Consider the following 19832-nt stretch of genomic DNA (forward strand, 5'->3'; position numbering starts at 1 on the left):
AACCAAAAAACCGGAACCGTCGAACCGAACCAAAACCGAACCGAAATTTCAAAATATCCGAATGAATACTAAATTTTAAAACCGGAAGAACCGAAACTAAATGGACTTAACCGATAACCGAACAGATAACCGAAAGTCCAGGCCTATATTTATTGTTAAGATTGACAAAAAAATGCAGTAACAAACCTGTAAATAAATTATGTACAGTAATTGGTGTGAGAAATAAAACAATTATATCATGTAAGCTAAGTTTACCAAGATATTACCAATTTACTATTTTCAACCGAATTAAATTGTTTTTTTTTTTTTTGTGGTGAATAACTAAAATTTTTTCTTTTATTCAGATTGGGAGACCCCAAATATTATCTTAACTATGGAAATATCCGGAACAACACCGAAAAAAAAAAAAAAAAAAAAAGTAAGACCCTAAAAAGGCTTAAAATATCTCGAGTCGCCGATCCAATTACTTTATTCACTGCAATTTTGCGATATACATACATTATAAATTCTTGCCTCCTCCTTCACTCCAGCTCCGAACACAAATCTCCGACGAAAACCTCTCTCAAGCTTTTCTCTTTCTCTCTTCTCTTTAATGGCGACACCTACTCAGGAAGCAATTGACACCTTTATGACCATCACCGGTGCTTCCAATGCCGTCGCCGTTCGTAAGCTTGAGGTGATTCGATTACACTTCCTGGATTTTTTCGTCTTCCTTCTTCTGTTGTGTTTTTTTTTGTTATTTTTGGAAGTTTCTCGAATCGCTGAGTGGTGGTTCGTTGGATGATTGTTTGATCATCGAATTCTTTCTCCTCTACGCTTTTTTATATCGTTGTTAAGCTCATGTTGATGCGTTTAGGTTGCAATTGAAGTTAATCATGTTGAATTTTCGATTATCTGATTTGAGTTTTTACGAGGGTTCTGTTGTTTCCATTGCTGTGTAGTTCTTACAGAATTCTCATGCTTATCGATTTTGGTATTTGAACGAGTTTATACTTAACGTATTGTGAAATTAGCTGGGGAAAGTTTTGTTCTTTTCTTTGTTTGGTCTGGATTTTTGGTATTTTACTGATATAGATGGGGGATGATAACTACTAGCTGAATGATGCTGAGGGGTTTAAGGTAGTTGTTGAAGTCAATGAACTACAAACTTCTCAGAACTCATTTTGTGTACAATTTTAGTTTGTGTTTATAACTTTTTATTGGGTCTTTTGTCCTTCTCATCTTTGAATCATCAATCTATTGTCTCAACATCAATATAACTTATAGGTTTTTGTTGTGGCTGGTGTCCCTCGTGTTTGCCAAAACTTACATGCTTTCATTGTTGCAGGAGTATCGTGGGAATCTCAATAGAGCTGTGAATGCATACTTTACTCATGGAGATCAAAATTTGTATGCCCTCCTCCCACTGTTTATTTTGTTACCTATTCTTTGCATGTTTTTTAGACATGCATGTGACACGTTCTCATCATCTTTATGAAGGCTACATGAAGCCCCAGCTAATATCCCTCAGGATGATGCAATGGATATAGATGATGGTGTGACTCCAGTCCTCTCAGAAGCTAGAACAACGGTCCCGTTCCCGCTTCGGGATCCAAACTTTGGGACAAGTCTATTTGATAATGATCCTCGTATGCCACGTCCCCCATTTGTTAGTCATCCAAGGGAGGTCAGGCAGATACCTATAGAGGTTAAGGACAGCAATGGGCCATCAGGTCAATCTAATGATGCTCCTACTATTGAGGATGTGACCGAGACATCTCAAGCTCATGGTCCAGCTGCCCAAGAGGCGGTCATTATAGATGAAGTGAGTGATGATGATATTCAGTCTGCTCCAACCGGACAAAGTAGGCATGGTGTACCTGTTGGTTCTGCACACAATAATTTGCAATATTACAATGATATAGAAGAACAAATGATTCGAGCTGCTATTGAGGCCTCCAAAATGGAGACTGGTGATGACGTAACAAAACCTGTCACAGTGCAGTCAGCAGAGGAAGAAGTATTGCGCAGTGAAGGTTGGAAGGCTTCATCCTCAGAAAGAGAAGCTACTGAAGTGGTTTCTATTCCAGTACAGCAGTGTACCCGAGCCTCAAATGGAAGGTTAGTTTGTTCTGTTTTGTAACACCTTCTGTAGTCTATCAGTTTGTCTTCTGTGTTTCCTAGACAATATCCCAAGAAATTGTTTTTATGTGTGTAGATTCGCAGCACCTAGCTCACTGTCTGAGGATGATGATGATGACGATGACCCTGATTATGTTGAGGAAGAGGAACCCCTTGTTAGGCACAGACCAAGACGTGCGGTTTCTGGATCTCGGAGCTCACTTAATGATGATCTTCCCCGTAGCCCTGAAGCAGAAGGTGCAACTATTCATTCACCGGATGCGGGCAATGGTTTTCCTTCTGAGGTATCAAAAGATATATGTTTGTTTCCTATATGAGAACGATGAGATTACCTGTATTACTTTCAAGTAGGTATCCTAGAGTAGTTATTCCAGTCATGAGCTAATACTCTTATTACATTATGGTATAAGTGGGGAGGCATTTCTTCTGAGGAACACGATGAAGCTATCATGTTAGAGGCTGCCATGTTTGGTGGCATTTCTGAGAGTGAATATGGTGTTCCTTATGCACATTATCCGCAGAGGACACAGCGTCCACCCTCACCGTCATTGACAGCTCAGAGGTTGATTCGAGAACAGCAGGTTAGGAACATTTTTTTTGTGTCTTTCCTCCCCTAGTTGATTGCAGAATACTTTTTATATGATCTATTCTTGTGACAAGAATAATAGAAGTAATGGGCAAAGAGTTTCACCCCTTTAGGTCATCGAAAGAAACTGATGATGATGAGTTTTTTTTTATGTTGAAATGTTAACTCGTGCAGGACGATGAGTATCTTGCATCGCTGGAAGCTGACAGGGTAAAAGCTGAGGCTCGTCGATTGGAGGAAGAAGCTGCTAGAGTGGAAGCTCTTGAAGAAGCAAAGAGAAAGGAGGAAGAAGCTCGCAGGAAGGTCGAAGAGGAACAGGTGCGCTTCTTGTTATACATGAGTCTCTCTAATCCCGTGTGTGAACAGGTTATCCCGAGTGTATTGTTTGGAGTGGTTACCAAGATCCTTCACTTGGATGGAGAAAGAGTAGCCAAACCACATAAACCTTTGGAACCAATCCAATTTCGCTCAAATTCTTGAAAGTTGTCCCGCATGTAAGCCAATGTTTTTTTTCCTTACTAGGAGCTGGAGAGGCAATTAGTTTCCAAGGAAGCGTCTCTGCCTCAGGAGCCACCAGCAGGCGAAGAGAACGCCATCACACTTCTAGTCAGATTACCAGATGGCACCCGCCATGGCCGCCGGTTCCTTAAATCCGACAAACTCCAAGTGAGTATCCCAAAAGCAGCTGCATTTATCCTCAAAATATTTGAAAAACCTTATAACCACTAATCATGTCTTCTTTCACATTTGCAGTCACTTTTCGACTTTATAGACATCTGTAGAGTTGTGAAGCCCAACACTTACAGGCTGGTAAGGCCATATCCTCGGCATGCTTTTGGAGATGGGGAATGCTCATCGACTCTAAACGATGTCGGTTTGACAAGCAAACAAGAAGCATTGTTCTTGGAGCTGATCTAAAATTGGTTATTCTATTGGGGTTACATAACTTATTCTTTTAAATGTCTTCTTCTTTTTCTTCGTAGAAGTTGTTACTCTTTAAATATTTTTTGTTTTATTTAATCCAAAGCTGGCTTTTTAAATGCAAAGGTTTTATTTTCCTCCGATATTCATCTTCGAATCAGAAGGGCAGTTTCTATTGGTTTTGTTGGGTATTAACATATCTCATATTGAAAGTTGAAGTTTGGGAATAGAAGTTCAAATTTGGTTTTCTAAATCATTGTAGCTGGATCGAATTTTAATTGTGTTTATAAAATTTATAAGATCCAAAAGATTATGTAAGCGGCTTAGAAGATCAATCACTTGTTTTTCAGAGGCAATTATATAAATGTGGAAAAAATAATTGAAGGGGAGGGGAAATAAGAAGAAGTGAGGTGATGGAGAATGAAAGACATTAGAAGCTAAGGTTATATAAAAGCAAGTTGGGACAGTTGAGGAAATAAGATTTGATTTTAGTGGCAAATTCATAACTAATTCTCCTTTCTTCATGTTTCACCTTATGGGCCTTTTTTGTTCCTTGCCACCACACCATGAAGTTCGTTACATTCTTAATAGAGAGAGTCTATAATGCATAATATCATATATTCTTATAATAAGTTATAACCAAGTGGTCGTTATTTTATTATTCAGATTTGAATTCTAATTTGGTATTTTGTAACCCCATGTGAGTTTTACACCCAAAAAAAAAGGGACTGAAACGGGTCGGGTTAGTGGATGAAAAGAGAGTAGACGAAGAAGACGACAAAGAGACCGGGTCGTTCACGGCGTCGGCTGTCGTAAACTACGACCTTGACGGAGACGTTAATATTTTCTCGCCGTCGTCAAAGTTACACAACTGTTTCCGTTACTTACACGCGCCTTAAACCTCACGCGCCTATGGAGGACCACTAAACATGTTGTTTAATAATTATTTTTAATTTCCTCTTGCATAAGAATTTCCCGGCAACGAAACCAACTTCTATCTTGTCCTTTAATTGCTTAACCAGATTCATATATACAGTAAAACCTCTATAAATTAATAATGTTGGGACTAACAAATTTTATTAATTTAGAGAGATATTACTTTATCGAGAAATTAATAATTATTAATTTATAGAAAGATTATACTAATTTTGTAACTTCTTAAAAAAATTTTATCTAAATAATTTTTTCTTTATAAGTAATATCTTTTAAAAACTAATTATAAGTAAAGAGCAATTATTAAGTTTACAAAAACAACACAAACTTTTTTCTAATAATAGAGTCATATTTTATTAAAATTTTTGCATAGAATATTTTAAATATATATCATAGTAATTCAAATATGACATATATAAATTTATATCATATATCATATATATATATATATATATTGATTCGTTTATACAATTATTAATTTATGATATCGATGGGACCATATGTTTATATGAGATTTTCAAAAAAATTATTATCTTATTAATTTATCGATTTATGTCATATTTTACACTAGTCCCAACTCGGGACCGAAAAAATTTATTAATTTATAGAGTATTAATTTATAGAGGTTTTACTGTATTACACTCGAACCACTTGAAAAGGATAGTTTTATGTTTACACATTAAATTTTAAAAGTCATTCTCTTTGCCCAAAAAAAAAAAAAAAAGTCATTCTCATGACAACAAGTCACTCCCATGATATTTTTTTGTAATGACAGAAGATTAATTTTTACTATCAAATCAACATCATTTGTAACATTTCATTGCTTTACATTATCAACAATGGAAACCTTATAAAAAAAACATATAAATCCAATAGATCGCACAAATCCATATATAACATAAATTTCAAAATCCAACAATCAAATGTTTCCTCCTAAAATAATGAATTAGAAGAGTGTACAATGAAACGAATCTCGTTAGTGCCAATAAATCAAAACAAGGAGACAAGATTTTAAAACACATTCAAATGCCTATAATTCCCACTTTCTTCTATATCCAAAGAATCCAACAAAAACGGTGTCGTATTACCCTCATCTTCATCACCATCACATGATCTAGTCATGAGTTCTTTTGCTCTATGAACCTCAACTTCCCAATCAGTCCTAGCCAACACGACCAACATCGAAACCAGGCACGAGCCTTGCGCTGCAAACAGACCGAGCCATAGTCCTTTGAAGTCAAACCCGCTAAAGAAACTTAACCATATAGCAACAGGCATTCCCACAAAGTAGAAACAACACAAGTTTATGTTTGCTCCTAATTTAGGTCTCGCACTTCCTCTCAACACTCCACACACTGTAGTCTGAGGACAGTTTCCTAGCTCGCAAAGCCCGATGATCGGTAAAACCATAGAAGTCAACTTCACAATCTCTTCCTCATCCGTGAACAATCTAGCCCAGCAATTCCTCACCATGAAAGCGAAAAACATGGCGATTAGACCTAAACCTAGGCTTAAACCAAGTCCGGTTCTCGCTGCTATCCTCGCTTTATCAGGCTGATTCGCACCTAGTTCATTCCCGACACGTGTCGAAACGCTGATACTCAGAGAGGAAGGGAAAATGTAGATCAACGCGGTTGTTTGGATCAAGATTCCCATAGATGCCACGGTTGCTTGCGGGTTAAGTAACAACCCACAGAGAAGAATCATGATTTCATACCACCACCATTCTAGACAAACCGAGACGCAGCTAGGGATTGCTAGTTTCATCAAAGATCTCCATCCTTTAAAGCAATCCAATGAGAATCCTCCCCAAGTCTTCTCGTAAACACCGGAAAACACGATGTAGATGATTAGAAACCCTAGAAGATTGACATTAGTCCAGATTGCTCCCAAGGCGACTCCTTTAAGGCCGAGGCCGAGGGAAGAAACGAGAAGGTAATTAATCGGAATGTGGAGTAACACGGCGAAGAAAGCAGAGTAGGTAAGAGGAAGAGTGATCGATTGAGATCGGAGGTAAATACGGATAGGATGCAAAAAAGATTGAAGAATCAGATCAGGGAGAGAGAAGAGAATAAAGATCTCAGCTTGGTTCGAGATTTCTTCGTCTTGTCCGAAGAAGAGAAGGATGTTCTTGATGTTGAGCCAGAGGAGAGAGATGGGAAGAGAACAGAGGAGAAGCAAAAGTGTGGTTCTTTGCAAAGCAAGGCCTAAAAGTTTGAATCTTTTGGCGCCAAAGGCTTGAACGCAGATGGGTTCCATGCCGATGGAGAGACCGGAGAGGAGAGAGTAACCGGTGATGTTGGCGAAGCCGAGGGCGAGTGAGCCACCGGAGAGAGCAGAGAGATCGTTGAGACGCCCGAGGAAGAGCATTGAGATCATTGAGCGAGAGTAGAGAAGTAAACCGGTTAAGATCAGTGGGAGAGATATTTTGGCGATTGATTTGGCTTCTTGGATCGAAGAGGAGAGATGAGTCGGGTTCGAATTCGGATCTTGTCGGTGATCTGTTTGGTTCTTGATGATCAACAAAGGAGCTGCCATGATTACAGGTTTGAGAGAGAAGAGAGAGAGACAGAGAGATAGAGAAAGGGGATGATGAAGAAGGTATTGTTGATGTGTGAAAGTTGTGTTATAAGTTTGAAATTAAGTCACTAATTAAGGTTAATAGTGATTAAGGCCCTTAAGGGAACAAGAGAAGTTTTTTGACTCAGAAATTAAGTCTTAGTTATAACAGAACTATTTTGGCGGTTTTTTGACCGGCCATTATGTCATTGTTATGACTACGTCTTAATTCAGAGACACTATTATATTTTCATTTGTGGAAATACAATAAAAAAGTTTCCAAGAAAATATGATTTTTTGGATGTCTATTGGAATCATTTTACTTTCTTCATGTTTATTTGGATTTTTTGTTTTCAATTTGGGGCAAAGTTTCTAAGGAAATATTAATAATTGGATTTATTCACGATTAGTTTATTGTTAGATACATACAATACAACTCACCATAGATAGAGTTGAAACTTGAGACGTTTTCGGATTTCTATTCTTATTATAAAATACCAGTGTAACAAATTGACTCATGTCGTTTCTTCCTCACTTTTAATAGTATTGAATTTGACTATTATGGGGATCTTTCATGTGCAAAAAAAAAAAAAAAAAAAGGATTCTTTACAAAATCAAATAATTAACTGCTCGAAGAAGTAGTAAGCTAATGGGGATGGACACAGATCACATACCAAAAAATTAAGCAGCTGTGTAGAGAAGGTTGTTATCAAGTTGTTACGAAATACTAAGATTTAAAATTTATGGACCATTTTATATAAAGATGTTGATGCTTGCAATAAAGTGGGAAGAATTGAATGGAATATTATACCTACTTAATACATATTCTAAATTTCAAAACAATTTATTGGACCACCCTATTCATATATATAGTCGAGGGGAAAATTATAGTTTGGCAAAAAAGAAAGGCTTGCTTTCATAATTAGTTTCAAGAGAATATTTTTTTATGAGTGTTTATATAATTTTGGAATAAGAATTTATTGTTTGTGCATAGATATAATACGATGTCACATGCTTCACCTCTATAGAATGTGGACCATTAATATAGCTTAAGTTTGAGGATGATGGGGAACAAAAATAACATTATCTTATCACGAGCTATGTCGATCGTTTATTATATTATAATAAAATAATTAACAACTGTAAATAGAAAAATAGAAATAATTAATGATAAAAAATAGTAATATAAATGGTATGAAATATAGAAATTTCATATATTTAATTAGTATCTCTGAAAATTGATAGTATCCTACAAAATTGATCAAAAATTTGACTTGGAAACCCTAATCATTTAAGACAATATAAAGATAATATCTCTGAAAAACGTAAAATTTACTTGTATCAATGTATTTGTATATGTGACGAAAGATAATTGATTTTTCTTTTTGACTAAAATTGTTGCCAAGTACGTACACCTATATAGTTAACAATGAATCACAAAAATTAGATTAAATTATGAAAAATTGATTATGTTTATTGATGTGAAATTTCCGAGATTTTAAGAAAGTATTTAGAACTATCTTAAATATCAAATGTCATTAACAAATTATGTGAAAATACTTTATGTTCTTACGTAGACTTAAACTTAGATTAAGGTAATCTTGACAAGAAAAAAAAAGGTAAGGTATCTAGGAATCTAATAGAGTATTTATGTTAGTTGAATCCCTATATTTAATGGTTGTTCATCCATATACATTCTAGAACCAATATCTTCATATAATTATATGATCAAGGTAATTAAACTACAATATCTTGTGAGTAAAAGATGTCATGTAGTGTTCAAAAATCTATAATATCATTCGCATAGAATGAATCAACACCATAAAGATCCTAAGTAATAGGAGGAATCCTAATAGTCTAATATATGCATTCTCATGCATGTAGCTTTAACTAAACAAACCTTTGTGTCCTGTCGCTTGGTGACTTGGTTTTAGATAAGCCATTATCCGATAAGCTAAGAGTATAAAGTAATCTATATTATTCAATAACTTAATTTAATACACTTAACGCCTATATATATATTTAGAACTTGTCGTGGGATCTAAGACATCAATCATCGTAATTATCTTATAAAAAATTGTTTAAATGCTCGTGTTTTATTTGATATATCTTGTAAGTCTTAATTTGCAAACATTGAAACATTCCTCTGTGTGGGTACTATTTGGTTTGGAATACAAACCCAAAAAAAGGTTTACATCCTTTTAAAATCATTTGATAGGATTCTAATGACTTTCTTTAGTCTTAAAGTAAAACTCGTTTATAGATTATTGTTTTGAGAACAAAAAATATATAACCAAGTTTTTATACTTCATATTAATGATTTTGAAAGAACTGTGTAATATTCATATCAAGTGATGCATGCCAACATGAAGGAATTGTTAGACAGTTAGACCTATTAGTTGTATGGTAAGCGGCATGGTGGAAAATTTGGAAGGCATTTTACCGCTTTTAAAATTAAAAAAAAAAATATAATTGGTTTTTCAATAAGTAATAAATATTAACATTTTACTGGTGATAAAAAAAAACATTTTTACCATATTTCGTCTCATTATACTAAATTGTGTTGGTAATAACTAATACTCCCTACTCTGTATTAAATTATAGGATGTTTTAGAGTTTTTATTTTGTTTCATTATATAGGATATTTTACAAATTTCTAGACAAAATTTAAATACATTTGATTTTTATGACTATTTGTATTCTACAGTTTTTATTTTAATTGGTTGATTTTTTAAAATCAAATATTAAATGATAGTTTTTAAAATGAAAAACAAATTTCTTAAAATCTATGCTTTTAACTAAAGCATCATATATTTTAAACACATAGAGTAACTAGGAAAAGAGAGTTAAAATGACAAATATAAAGCTCCAAAACATTAGAAAGAATATTAAAACAAACCATTGATCATGTCAGAAAAATAAAGCACACCATAATATGGGCTTTGGTCAATGGCTCATGAGTTCTGATTTCATTAGTCTTGCCAATAAAAGAGATAACGTTCTTTTGCCAAGCAAGGCTAATATAAAGCCCAATATTGTTAGCTAGCCCAACAGATATCTTCCACTAATTTGAGGGTGAAAATTCCCCTTAGAGCATCTCCAATGGGAGAAAAATAGAGTTCTCATGACAGTTTCTCTGAATTATTGTGAAAATAAATAAATCAGAAAGCTTTAATATTAAGAGAATCGTTTCTCTTAAAAGAGATTTTGGAGCTGAAGAGAGACGCATACGTGTCGTTGTCTTTTTCAATATTTCTTTTGTTTTGTTTTTGTCCCGACTATCGAACGGTGATCTGCGTCTTTTCTTTTCTTTTCTTTTGTCTTTTTGGGTTGATTTGGATATAATGGCGCAAAAACCACGAACGGTGATCTGCGTCGGAGACATCCATGGATACATATCGAAGCTCAATAACCTCTGGCTTAATCCCCAATCCGCCATCGACCCATCAGAATTCAGCTCAGCTCTCGTCATCTTCCTCGGCGATTACTGCGATCGTGGACCAGAGACCGGAAAAGTCATCGATTTCTTAATCTCTCTACCGGAGAAACATCCCGATCAAACTCACGTCTTTCTCGCCGGGAACCACGACTTCGCCTTCTCTGGGTTCTTGGGTTTGTTGCCCCGTCCTTCAGATGGGTCTGATTTGAAGGATACGTGGAAGGAGTACGAGGGTAGCGAGGAGAGAGAAGGATGGTATAGAGGTGAAGGGTTCGAGGATATGCATCTTCAAGGTAGGAGATGGGCTGGTAAAATTAAGGCTACGTTCAATTCTGTGAAAGGCATGGCTTATAAGGGTTCGATTTACGATGCTGGATAGACTTTTGAATCTTATGGTGTTCCTCATGGATCTTCTGGTGAATTTCTCAATCATTGTGATTTCGGTTCTTCATAGGTTATACTTAGTTATTGCATTTAGTATGAACTGTATACTGGTTGATGTGGTTTGTGAAATTTGGTGATTTAAGCTGTGATTGAATCTGTACATTTCAATTCTCTTATACATGTTCTACTTGCTATCATTTCAAGTAGTGTTGTGGCTTTGGTGGTCAGGCAAAGATTGTATTTGTTCGATTTGGAGTTTACATGTTCTCATGATTCTCATCTTTCTGACATTTTAATACTTGTTTGTTATCTATGCCGTTGATAGATTTGATGAAGGTAGTACCTGAGAGTCACAAGAAGTTCTATTAAACATAGGAACTTAAGAAAGATTTAATCTTTTTCTTCTTGATGATCCAATTGTGAAAACAAGTTTTCATTTTTATTCTTTGTTGCAGCTGGAGAGTGTAAAATTATTCGTTGGGCTTCCACTGGACACAGTTTCAGACTACAACAACGTGAACCACTTGAAAGCTATCACAGCTGGGCTTAAAGCTTTGAAGCTACTTGGTGTTGAAGGCATTGAGTTACCAATCTTTTGGGGAGTTGTTGAGAAAGAAGCTGCAGGGAAATATAAATGGTCAAGGTACTTGGCAGTAGCTGAGACTCATCATTGGACTTTGAGGATCATCGGACTTACCTGAAACGGAGATGGCCGACGTTGATTCCGGTAGGCTTATCGGCTCTGAGATTCATGGATTCCATATTTTGCAAGGTTTGTTCTTCTAATCTTATCGTTCGTCTTGATTCATAGAACTGTTTTTGTTTGTTCTTACATTCGATTGTTTTGTTGAAGACTTCAAATCATGTAATGGGTACTTTAAACCTTTTAGAACATTTTTATTCATATGTACATTACCAAATTCCTTATTAATCATAGTCTCTTTTTTTAGTTGAGTTTTATGAAATAAAATAATTTTAACGCAATATATTTTTTTGAGAGAACCCTACTAAAAGAGACTACCATTGGACTATAAAAAATCTTTGAAAAAAACATAAACTCTCATCTAACAAATTCAAAAAATTTATACTTAAAAAATGGTGAGAGCCCATTGGATGGCTTTCACCATTGGAGATGCTCTTATTCGATTTTAAACTGTATTTATTTCTTTTTAAAAATACTAGTACAATTAAATCTGAAGACGTGCACACGTGGTTGTTATGTTAAAGATGATTGGGCAAAATCTGCATGGAAGCCGCAAGATCTCGTCCACTGTCTTATTTACGAGGTCAACTTTAGGTCTTTATTCCCGTCATTCTGATATATACTCCTTCGCTTCTTTTATAAGTGATATTTTAGGGGAATATATATCGATTAAAAAATCATTTAATTTTTGTTTATTTTTAAACTAAAATATTATTTATTATTTAATCAACTAATAAAAAACAATATACAGAAAATAATTCGTCAAAACCAATAAAAATCAATTAATTTTGTATTGAAAACTGAAAACATCATCTATTTAAGAACAAATTAGAAGCTTAAAAAATCACTTATTAAAAAACGGAGAGAATATAAATTTGTATAATTTTTTCATTTGTAAAATTTTAGTTTTTCAGTTCTTTCAGTTTAGAGTTCTTTCAGTTTATTTAAAATTCATCTTGCGCATTAGTTATATATTTCTAATATTTCTAATATCCTAAAAAAATTAATATACTAAATTCTTTAATTATTTACATTTTACGGTCTATTTTTCAATTTGGAGACCAAAATGTGTGTTCAAAAATAAATGAGTCTTTTCAAACACATCATTCAATGATGCACCATTCAAAGCCAACATGATTTCCTCGGCTTCTTGTCTCTCGTTTTAATTTTTGAAATTCTATATTGATGATTTTAAAAGAATATCTATGAGTTAAAAAAAAAAAAACCTACAAGACAGAAAAAAAGGTGGACGCCGTGAGGCGTGAGTTATTACTCTCTCTGTTTTATAATATAGGTCGTTTTGGAGAAAAAATTTTGTTTCATAATATAAGTCGTTTTCAAGTTTCTATGTACTTTATATATTACTTTAATATTTTATAATTATTTATATTATGCAGTCTCTTTTATGATTGACTGAACTTTTTAAAAATAGATCTTCTTAATCTGTGTGTTTAAAGCTAAAACGACTTATATTATGAAACGGAAAGAGTATAACTTAATAGTATACCAAAAAACTTTGAAATCTGACTAAGATTTTTATATATTAACTATTAGGCAATCACACCTTTAGTCCCTTATTTGGGTTTGAAAATGCATCTACTAAATAAGAATGCATAATCAAAATTTTGAAATGCATAGGATTCTTAATAATTAATATTTGTATTGTCAAAACAAATATATACGACAATACAAATATACCTTTCTTCTGTACTTCAATAATTTTGTAATTATTAAACTTGTGAAAACATTTCCCCCATACGGAACACCTCATACCAAATCGTCAATGTGTGTAATCTCAAGGATAGTAATCAATCATTTGGATTATTCTATTTTTAATCTTATGAAAATCATAATAACTGATCCTCTTGTCACGTCGCTACCACACCTTTAGATTTATTTTTCTTTTTTGTATTTTACCTATATATAAACATTGATAATAAAATCATAGAAGCATAAAACTTTAATTTTCCTATAGTTATATCAATTTTAAGTTTTTTAACCTTCTCAATAGCCAATACCTTGTTTTTTTCGGTTGTATATTTTACGATATATCCTCCCAATTTCTGAAAACACAATATCTAACCTCCGTCAACTATCCAAAATTCCAAACAAATCAATAAAATAATTAACAAACGTAATTCAAATTAAATAATTATCTTCTGATTCACATTAATGCTTTTCAACAAAACCCTCTTCGTTTGATTCACCGATGACGTCGATAAGTTCCTCCGATCATCGCCTTCCGGTGAGCAAGAAACGATTAAAGCCATTGATGTTACGAGATTTCCTTCTTGATGATCTCAGCTCTTGCTTATCCAATGGCTTCAAATCTTTCCCTCGTCTCCTCAACACTGAGATCAAACGGTCAGGAATGTTCCACCACAATCGCCGTATTACTTGCGGATTAGCGTTTACTCACGCCGTTCATAAAGCTTCGACGGCGTTACTCACCGCCGTTAAACTCTTGCCCTTTCCTTCCTCCGTTAAATATCCGTCTTGTAAGAGAGATAATAAGAAAGGACTCTTCTCAAGAAGCTTCTGGAAGAAACTTCCCCGACGTGAACTTAACGTCGACGGAGAGAACGAACGGAAAACGGAGGATCGTGAACAAGAGATCCAACGGTGTAGATCATTCGCGGAGTTTCTTCGAGAGAGTCAAGATCAACCGTCTGATCTGATGTCTTGCTTTCACACGACGGATTCATTTTCCGGTGAAGCGACATTGTCAAACGACGTCGTCGGTGACTCATCGAGTTTTAGTAGTGAGAACTCGGAGGCGACTCAGTCATCAAGCGGAGGGGAAAACGGCCATTTTCAACCCCAACTATTTGGGGGCGGGTTTTTCCAACCCAAACTAAGGCCCCCCGTCAATTTCTATCCAAACTCAAAACTAATTCAAATTCAAAACCTAAACTAATGAAAATTAGCCGATTTCAACACGACAGAAGACGGTGTTAGTTCGGGATTTAACGGCTGCTGAGTCAGCGATATCGTGGCATTGACGTGGCGGAAAAGCGGCCATTTTCAACCCCAACTATTTGGGGGCGGTTTTTCCAACCCAAACTAAGACCCCCCGTCAATTTCTACCCAAACTCAAAACTAATTTAAATTCAAAACCCAAGCCGCTGCTATATTTATGTAATCTTGTAGTTGGGTCGTGAGAGAAAAACTATTTATATATCGAAGGTGATCTATCATTCGATAGTCCGACTGTGTATTACTTACCATGTGATGGATCTTGGGGTTGTATGATTTCTAAAACAATATGGTATTGTCTCCATTTGTGTCGAGTTGAAATTTTAATGAATGGCAGTGTGGTACCATAGCTTTAGAGTTCATGAATTGTTATGCGGATTGAAATTTTTGTGAATTGTAGTGATGATGATTCAGGTCACGAGACTATAAACACAATTGATTTCAGACAAGTTTTCAGATAGAATTTCTGTACAATGATTCCACTGCAGGAAGAAAGACAAAATCTTTAGACGGACACAATTGCTAGACCAAACTATTCAGGAACAAATTTTGTTTTTTCTTGCTATTGCTACATTTCTTTCAGATTCCGTTTACAGTGCCTGTGAATTCATAAAATCGACGAACATTTTTCTGTTTCGAGAGAAAATGAAGAACCCTAATTTTAATTTTTCCCCAAAATTAAAACGACGTCGTTTCGTTGTTTGAAGGGGAAAAAAATAAAACGTCGTCGTTTTCATTGACCAGAAGCCACGTCAGTGAAAACGACGGCGTTTTATTTTTTACAGCCCCCAAATAGTTTGGGTTGGAAAAACCCGCCCCCAAATAGTTGGGGTTGAAAATGGCCGCTTTTCCGCCACGTCAATGCCACGATATCGCTGACTCAGCAGCCGTTAAATCCCGAACTAACACCGTCTTATGTCGTGTTGAAATCGGCTAATTTTCATTAGTTTATGTTTTGAATTTGAATTAGTTTTGAGTTTGGGTAGAAATTGACGGGGGGCCTTAGTTTAGGTTGGAAAAACCCACCCCCAAATAGTTGGGGTTGAAAATGGCCGTTTTCCCTCAAACGGAGTAGTAGTAGTTATGAGGAGTGGGGATTGTGTAGGGTCACATGTCAGTGACGGATCGTCTCTCAACGACAACACAGAGGTTAGTTAGTTAACAAACTTTCAATTTATTAATTTTTCGATATCTTTTGTGCTCGTCCAATGATCATTCGGCACGTAGATTTCCCAATGCACCAACCATTAAAAATACTATATCACAACTTATTACAAAAGCGAACCATTATAGGTGAACTAATACTCCCTCCGTTTTCGAATAGTTGTCGTTTTAGAGTTTTTTTTTGTTTTAAATTAGTTGTCGTTTTAAGGTAATAATGTAATTTATGCCAATAACTACCCAAATTACCCTCATTTTATTGAACACAAATTATTTGTAAATAATTACTTGTCATTTTTATGAGGTTAATATAGTCATTGTATACCTTTTATTAATTTGTCCAAATACAGTTAAAACGACAACTTAAAAAAAACAGAGGGAGTAATATATATTCCAATTAGATATGATGTTGGTTTAAGTTGAGTGGAGTTGGAGATTTTTATAAGTTGTTGGTTCGTGCGTGCGAGTCACGTGTGTGTGTGGTAGGGAATAAGAGTTTGGAATGTGAATAAGTATGAGTGATAAAATCGAGGGATGGGATTTTTCTTGGTGGCTTCGAAAGCGGATTCAACGGACGATATCACTCACTTCCCAACGTCAATCTGGTTCATTTATATTACTAGTAATCTATTAATCTCTCACACTAATTACACTTATAAGTTTTGGAATTATAATATGACTACTATAACATGCATGCATGAGAAGGTGTGGAGACTAGAGAGATGTATAATGTTGTTGTCATGAAGTGGGTTGACTAAACTCAATCTATTTCCTATATGTTTTTTGTTACCACTTTAAAATTTAATTATCTAAACACAAATTTACTACAAATTTCATCTTTCGTTTTATGTTTAAATTTTTCTCATTTACTATTGAATTAATTTAGTCAGTGTAAATTGTAGGAATGCATGAACGAAGAAAAAGAACAACATAGTCCAATATCGATCTTAGATTGCCCATTCGAAGATGATGCAATCACTCCTCCTTCGCATCACAAGGGTAATTATTATGAACCGGGCCTTGTGGCCTAGTGGTAAAGGGGTCACAGCTGTGACTTCCGCCACCAGGGTTCGAGGCATGGCCACTGGCAGGTTTACATAGGGGAATTGCCAGCCTCGTGGGATTAGTCCTTGGGCCTAAGAAGCCTTTGGGAGACCCGCGGTTATTCAAAAAAAAAAAAAAAGGTAATTATTATGTGTTTTTTTTTAATGTAGATAGATTTTATCTACTCAAAGCAAACGCATATATATAGTTGCATTTGAAACAATTTTGTTACTGAATCCCATGAGCTAATTTTTTATAAATTGACATTTAAGGGGTAAAATTTACAGAAACAGATGAAAAGAAACTCATGAGAAAAAGCAGAAGATTTGAGAGTTTGGTACGACTTGAGCCTGTGGATTTAGAGAAACGCATAGAGCAATATGTGGAAAGACAAGATTACAACTCTCACATTATAGAAACCGAAGGAGATCAATCTGAAATCCGAGCAAACCGTTTGTTTGCTCTAGTGAAGTCTAGAATAATCGAGGAACGAAACCAATTGTTGGCATCTCATGTAGTAGACAATGTGTTGCTAGATTTTTTTAAAGAAAACGGGAACAATGAGACAAGAGACGAGGATAAGTTGGTGAAGATAGTTGAAGAATGGGTGATGAGGAAACAAGACGAAGAATATATTATGTTTATGAGTTGGGAAGTGAGAGAGAAAAGAGAGATTTATACGAAGGAAATGAAATGGGGTTGTATCAATGGAGATGAGAAAGAGTATGTGGTTGAAGAGTTGGGGAATGGTTTCTTCACTTCCTTGATTGACGAACTTATTCATGATTTATCCTTGTGAAACTTTTTTTTGTTGTTTGCACATATTCGTTATATATTGTTCTTTGTTTGACACTATGTAATACTCAATTTATGAAATATAGCTATATTGTCTTAGTAAATGGTATGACATATATTGTCTGAATGAGTAATGAGTGATTAATGAAAAAAACAAAAACTTCTAAACTCTGACCTTGATTACAGTAAAGTCCGCAACGCCGGAAATTTGACATATAATCTCACATAAAAGTAATCTACTACAAATCGTATGTTATTGGTTTTATTGGTTTATCAGTTTCTTTGGAATTGGAGTTGGACTCCAGTAGTAACATAACATCAGCAAAATCTAATTGGAGTTGGACTCCAGTACTAGTAACATAACATCAGCAAAATCTAAGGAAAAAATGTCTAAAATATAAAGTTCAAAAAAGATTATAATAAATTACCACAGACACTTCGTACCTTTAAGCTCCTCACATAAAAGTTCTTAACTAATATAATCTTAATTCTTAAGCATAAGTAATACGGCCATTAAGTAAAATGGGCCTAAACTATGGTTATTTTTGGGCTTCAACCACTTTACAAAGATGATCATCCTCCTATATATTAAATCTAATGAAAATTGTAACAAATTTCTCAAACATTTGTTTTTTTGCAAAACCTAATTACCGTGAATTAATATATCCAACCTCAAAGATTCTCGCAAATATTGAATTATTGTTTCAATACAAAAAAAACCCATAATTTATGAAATAAACCAAATTTCACTATGTAAAAAAATGACGTACCAAATCATTGTTGCTGAGAGAGAGACACTTGGACGAATGAAGACAATTTCGATTATTGAAAACTTGTTTAGTAGTATATTACAAGATTTTAGTCATTTGCATCTAACCAAATATTGCGACATATTACCTATATCACTGCATTTTTAAATCACACGTACTCACATAGGACATATATTTTATAGGGAAATTGTAAAAAATGCCCCTTTTGATGTGCTCCTTTTCAAAAATGCCCCTTTTACATGTTCATTTTCAAAAATGCCCCTTTTTAAATCTGAAATTTTTATAAAGTTTTATTAGGTTTATAAGGTACTTATGGATTGTAACTACTACTTGAAGACTCGATCCAAGTATTTATAAGGTTTTATAAGGTGTTTTTAAAGGTTTTACAAGTTATTTTAAAGGATTTTTAAAGTTTTTCAAAGGTTTTACAAGATATTTTAAAGGTTTTTAAAGGTATTTAAAATGCATTTATAAGGTATTTATAAAGTATTTATAAGATTTTAGATACATAGAAATGTAGTTTGTGTATGTTTTAATAATGTTACATACATATTTGGGTAAATCTTATATTTTTAAGAGCATTTTTTATAAGGTTTTAAAGAAGGGGCATTTTTGAAAAGTGGCATTGAAAAAGAGGCATTTTTGCAAAAGCCCCTATTTTATAATGCTAGTTAATTATATACAGATATTTGAAATATTCAAGATACACATGCTCATTTTCTGTTAAATGCCTTTAATATTAATAAGACAAATTAAATGATATAATTATAATTGACTAAAATTTTAGGAAATTATACAAGTTATTCAGTAGTACTTGTTAAAAGTTATACTTATAATCAGTTTTATAATATTTTAAAATTATGCGTAGTAAAATAAGAATTTTTCATATATACTGAGTACTGACTGCTACCATGTCTAGTTGTAGCTACACAAATACTTGAATTTGAATTAATAAGCATATAGATTGTACAAGTATCAACTATTCTAATTTGCCAACCCTATTTTGCGCACGTTAATACGGCAATAACAGTGTCCATAATCAATGTCAATACAAAATCTCACAAAAAAAGTTATATTTTATAATTTAGAAGAAAAAAAAGTAATTCATCTGTGGAAATTAGAAGGGGGCGGCAGTGTAACTGGACCTGTCTTTGGTGTTTGGTAGGATTCCGGTGCCCGGTACAAAATTGCCGAAGCTAGGCCCACACTATTTGACCGTACGTCACTGGATTGTTTCTAACGACTTTGATTCTTTTACTCGTTATTTTTTCCTTTTGTGAATATGTGAAATGTGATCGGTTGCTTCCAAATGCAAAAGTCTCGAGTAAAGTCTTCCGTTTATTATAAACCACACAAATGGTTCTAAGCAAGAAAAATATCTAAGAGTAAGATCAATTTTGTTATGTGTAGAGATTATCATTTGTATATTACTTTATGTAT

At 34.3% G+C, this 19832-nt stretch overlaps 4 protein-coding genes across 4 annotated transcripts; 3 read left to right on the forward strand and 1 right to left on the reverse strand.

The window, feature by feature from the left end:
* The first annotated feature begins 439 nt into the window (after positions 1 to 439).
* On the forward strand, positions 440 to 3753 carry LOC9305865 (plant UBX domain-containing protein 13). The gene is made up of 8 exons (XM_021017756.1): positions 440 to 676; positions 1328 to 1389; positions 1480 to 2100; positions 2198 to 2405; positions 2532 to 2702; positions 2882 to 3025; positions 3230 to 3373; positions 3461 to 3753. Exons 1-8 carry the CDS (start codon positions 593 to 595, stop codon positions 3623 to 3625), a joined length of 1599 nt encoding a protein of 532 aa, XP_020873415.1. The 5' UTR covers positions 440 to 592; the 3' UTR covers positions 3626 to 3753.
* A 1685-nt stretch (positions 3754 to 5438) lies between these two features.
* LOC9303807 (protein DETOXIFICATION 49) lies at positions 5439 to 7414 on the reverse strand. Its single transcript, XM_021017766.1, has one exon. The coding sequence runs from the start codon at positions 7097 to 7099 to the stop codon at positions 5573 to 5575; it is 1527 nt and encodes a 508-aa protein (XP_020873425.1). The 5' UTR covers positions 7100 to 7414; the 3' UTR covers positions 5439 to 5572.
* Positions 7415 to 10274: 2860 nt separating this feature from the next.
* Positions 10275 to 11828, forward strand: LOC9305866. Its single transcript, XM_021018183.1, has 2 exons — positions 10275 to 10975; positions 11399 to 11828. The coding sequence occupies exon 1, from the start codon at positions 10465 to 10467 to the stop codon at positions 10936 to 10938; it is 474 nt and encodes a 157-aa protein (XP_020873842.1). The 5' UTR covers positions 10275 to 10464; the 3' UTR covers positions 10939 to 10975; positions 11399 to 11828.
* Positions 11829 to 13819: 1991 nt separating this feature from the next.
* Positions 13820 to 17772, forward strand: LOC9303808. Its single transcript, XM_021018189.1, has 4 exons — positions 13820 to 14453; positions 15695 to 15771; positions 16686 to 16782; positions 17115 to 17772. Exons 1-4 carry the CDS (start codon positions 13856 to 13858, stop codon positions 17624 to 17626), a joined length of 1284 nt encoding a protein of 427 aa, XP_020873848.1. The 5' UTR covers positions 13820 to 13855; the 3' UTR covers positions 17627 to 17772.
* Positions 17773 to 19832: the final 2060 nt, after the last annotated feature.

Source organism: Arabidopsis lyrata (assembly GCF_000004255.2).
Source record: "Arabidopsis lyrata subsp. lyrata unplaced genomic scaffold ARALYscaffold_7, whole genome shotgun sequence".
Taxonomy (NCBI): domain Eukaryota; kingdom Viridiplantae; phylum Streptophyta; class Magnoliopsida; order Brassicales; family Brassicaceae; genus Arabidopsis; species Arabidopsis lyrata.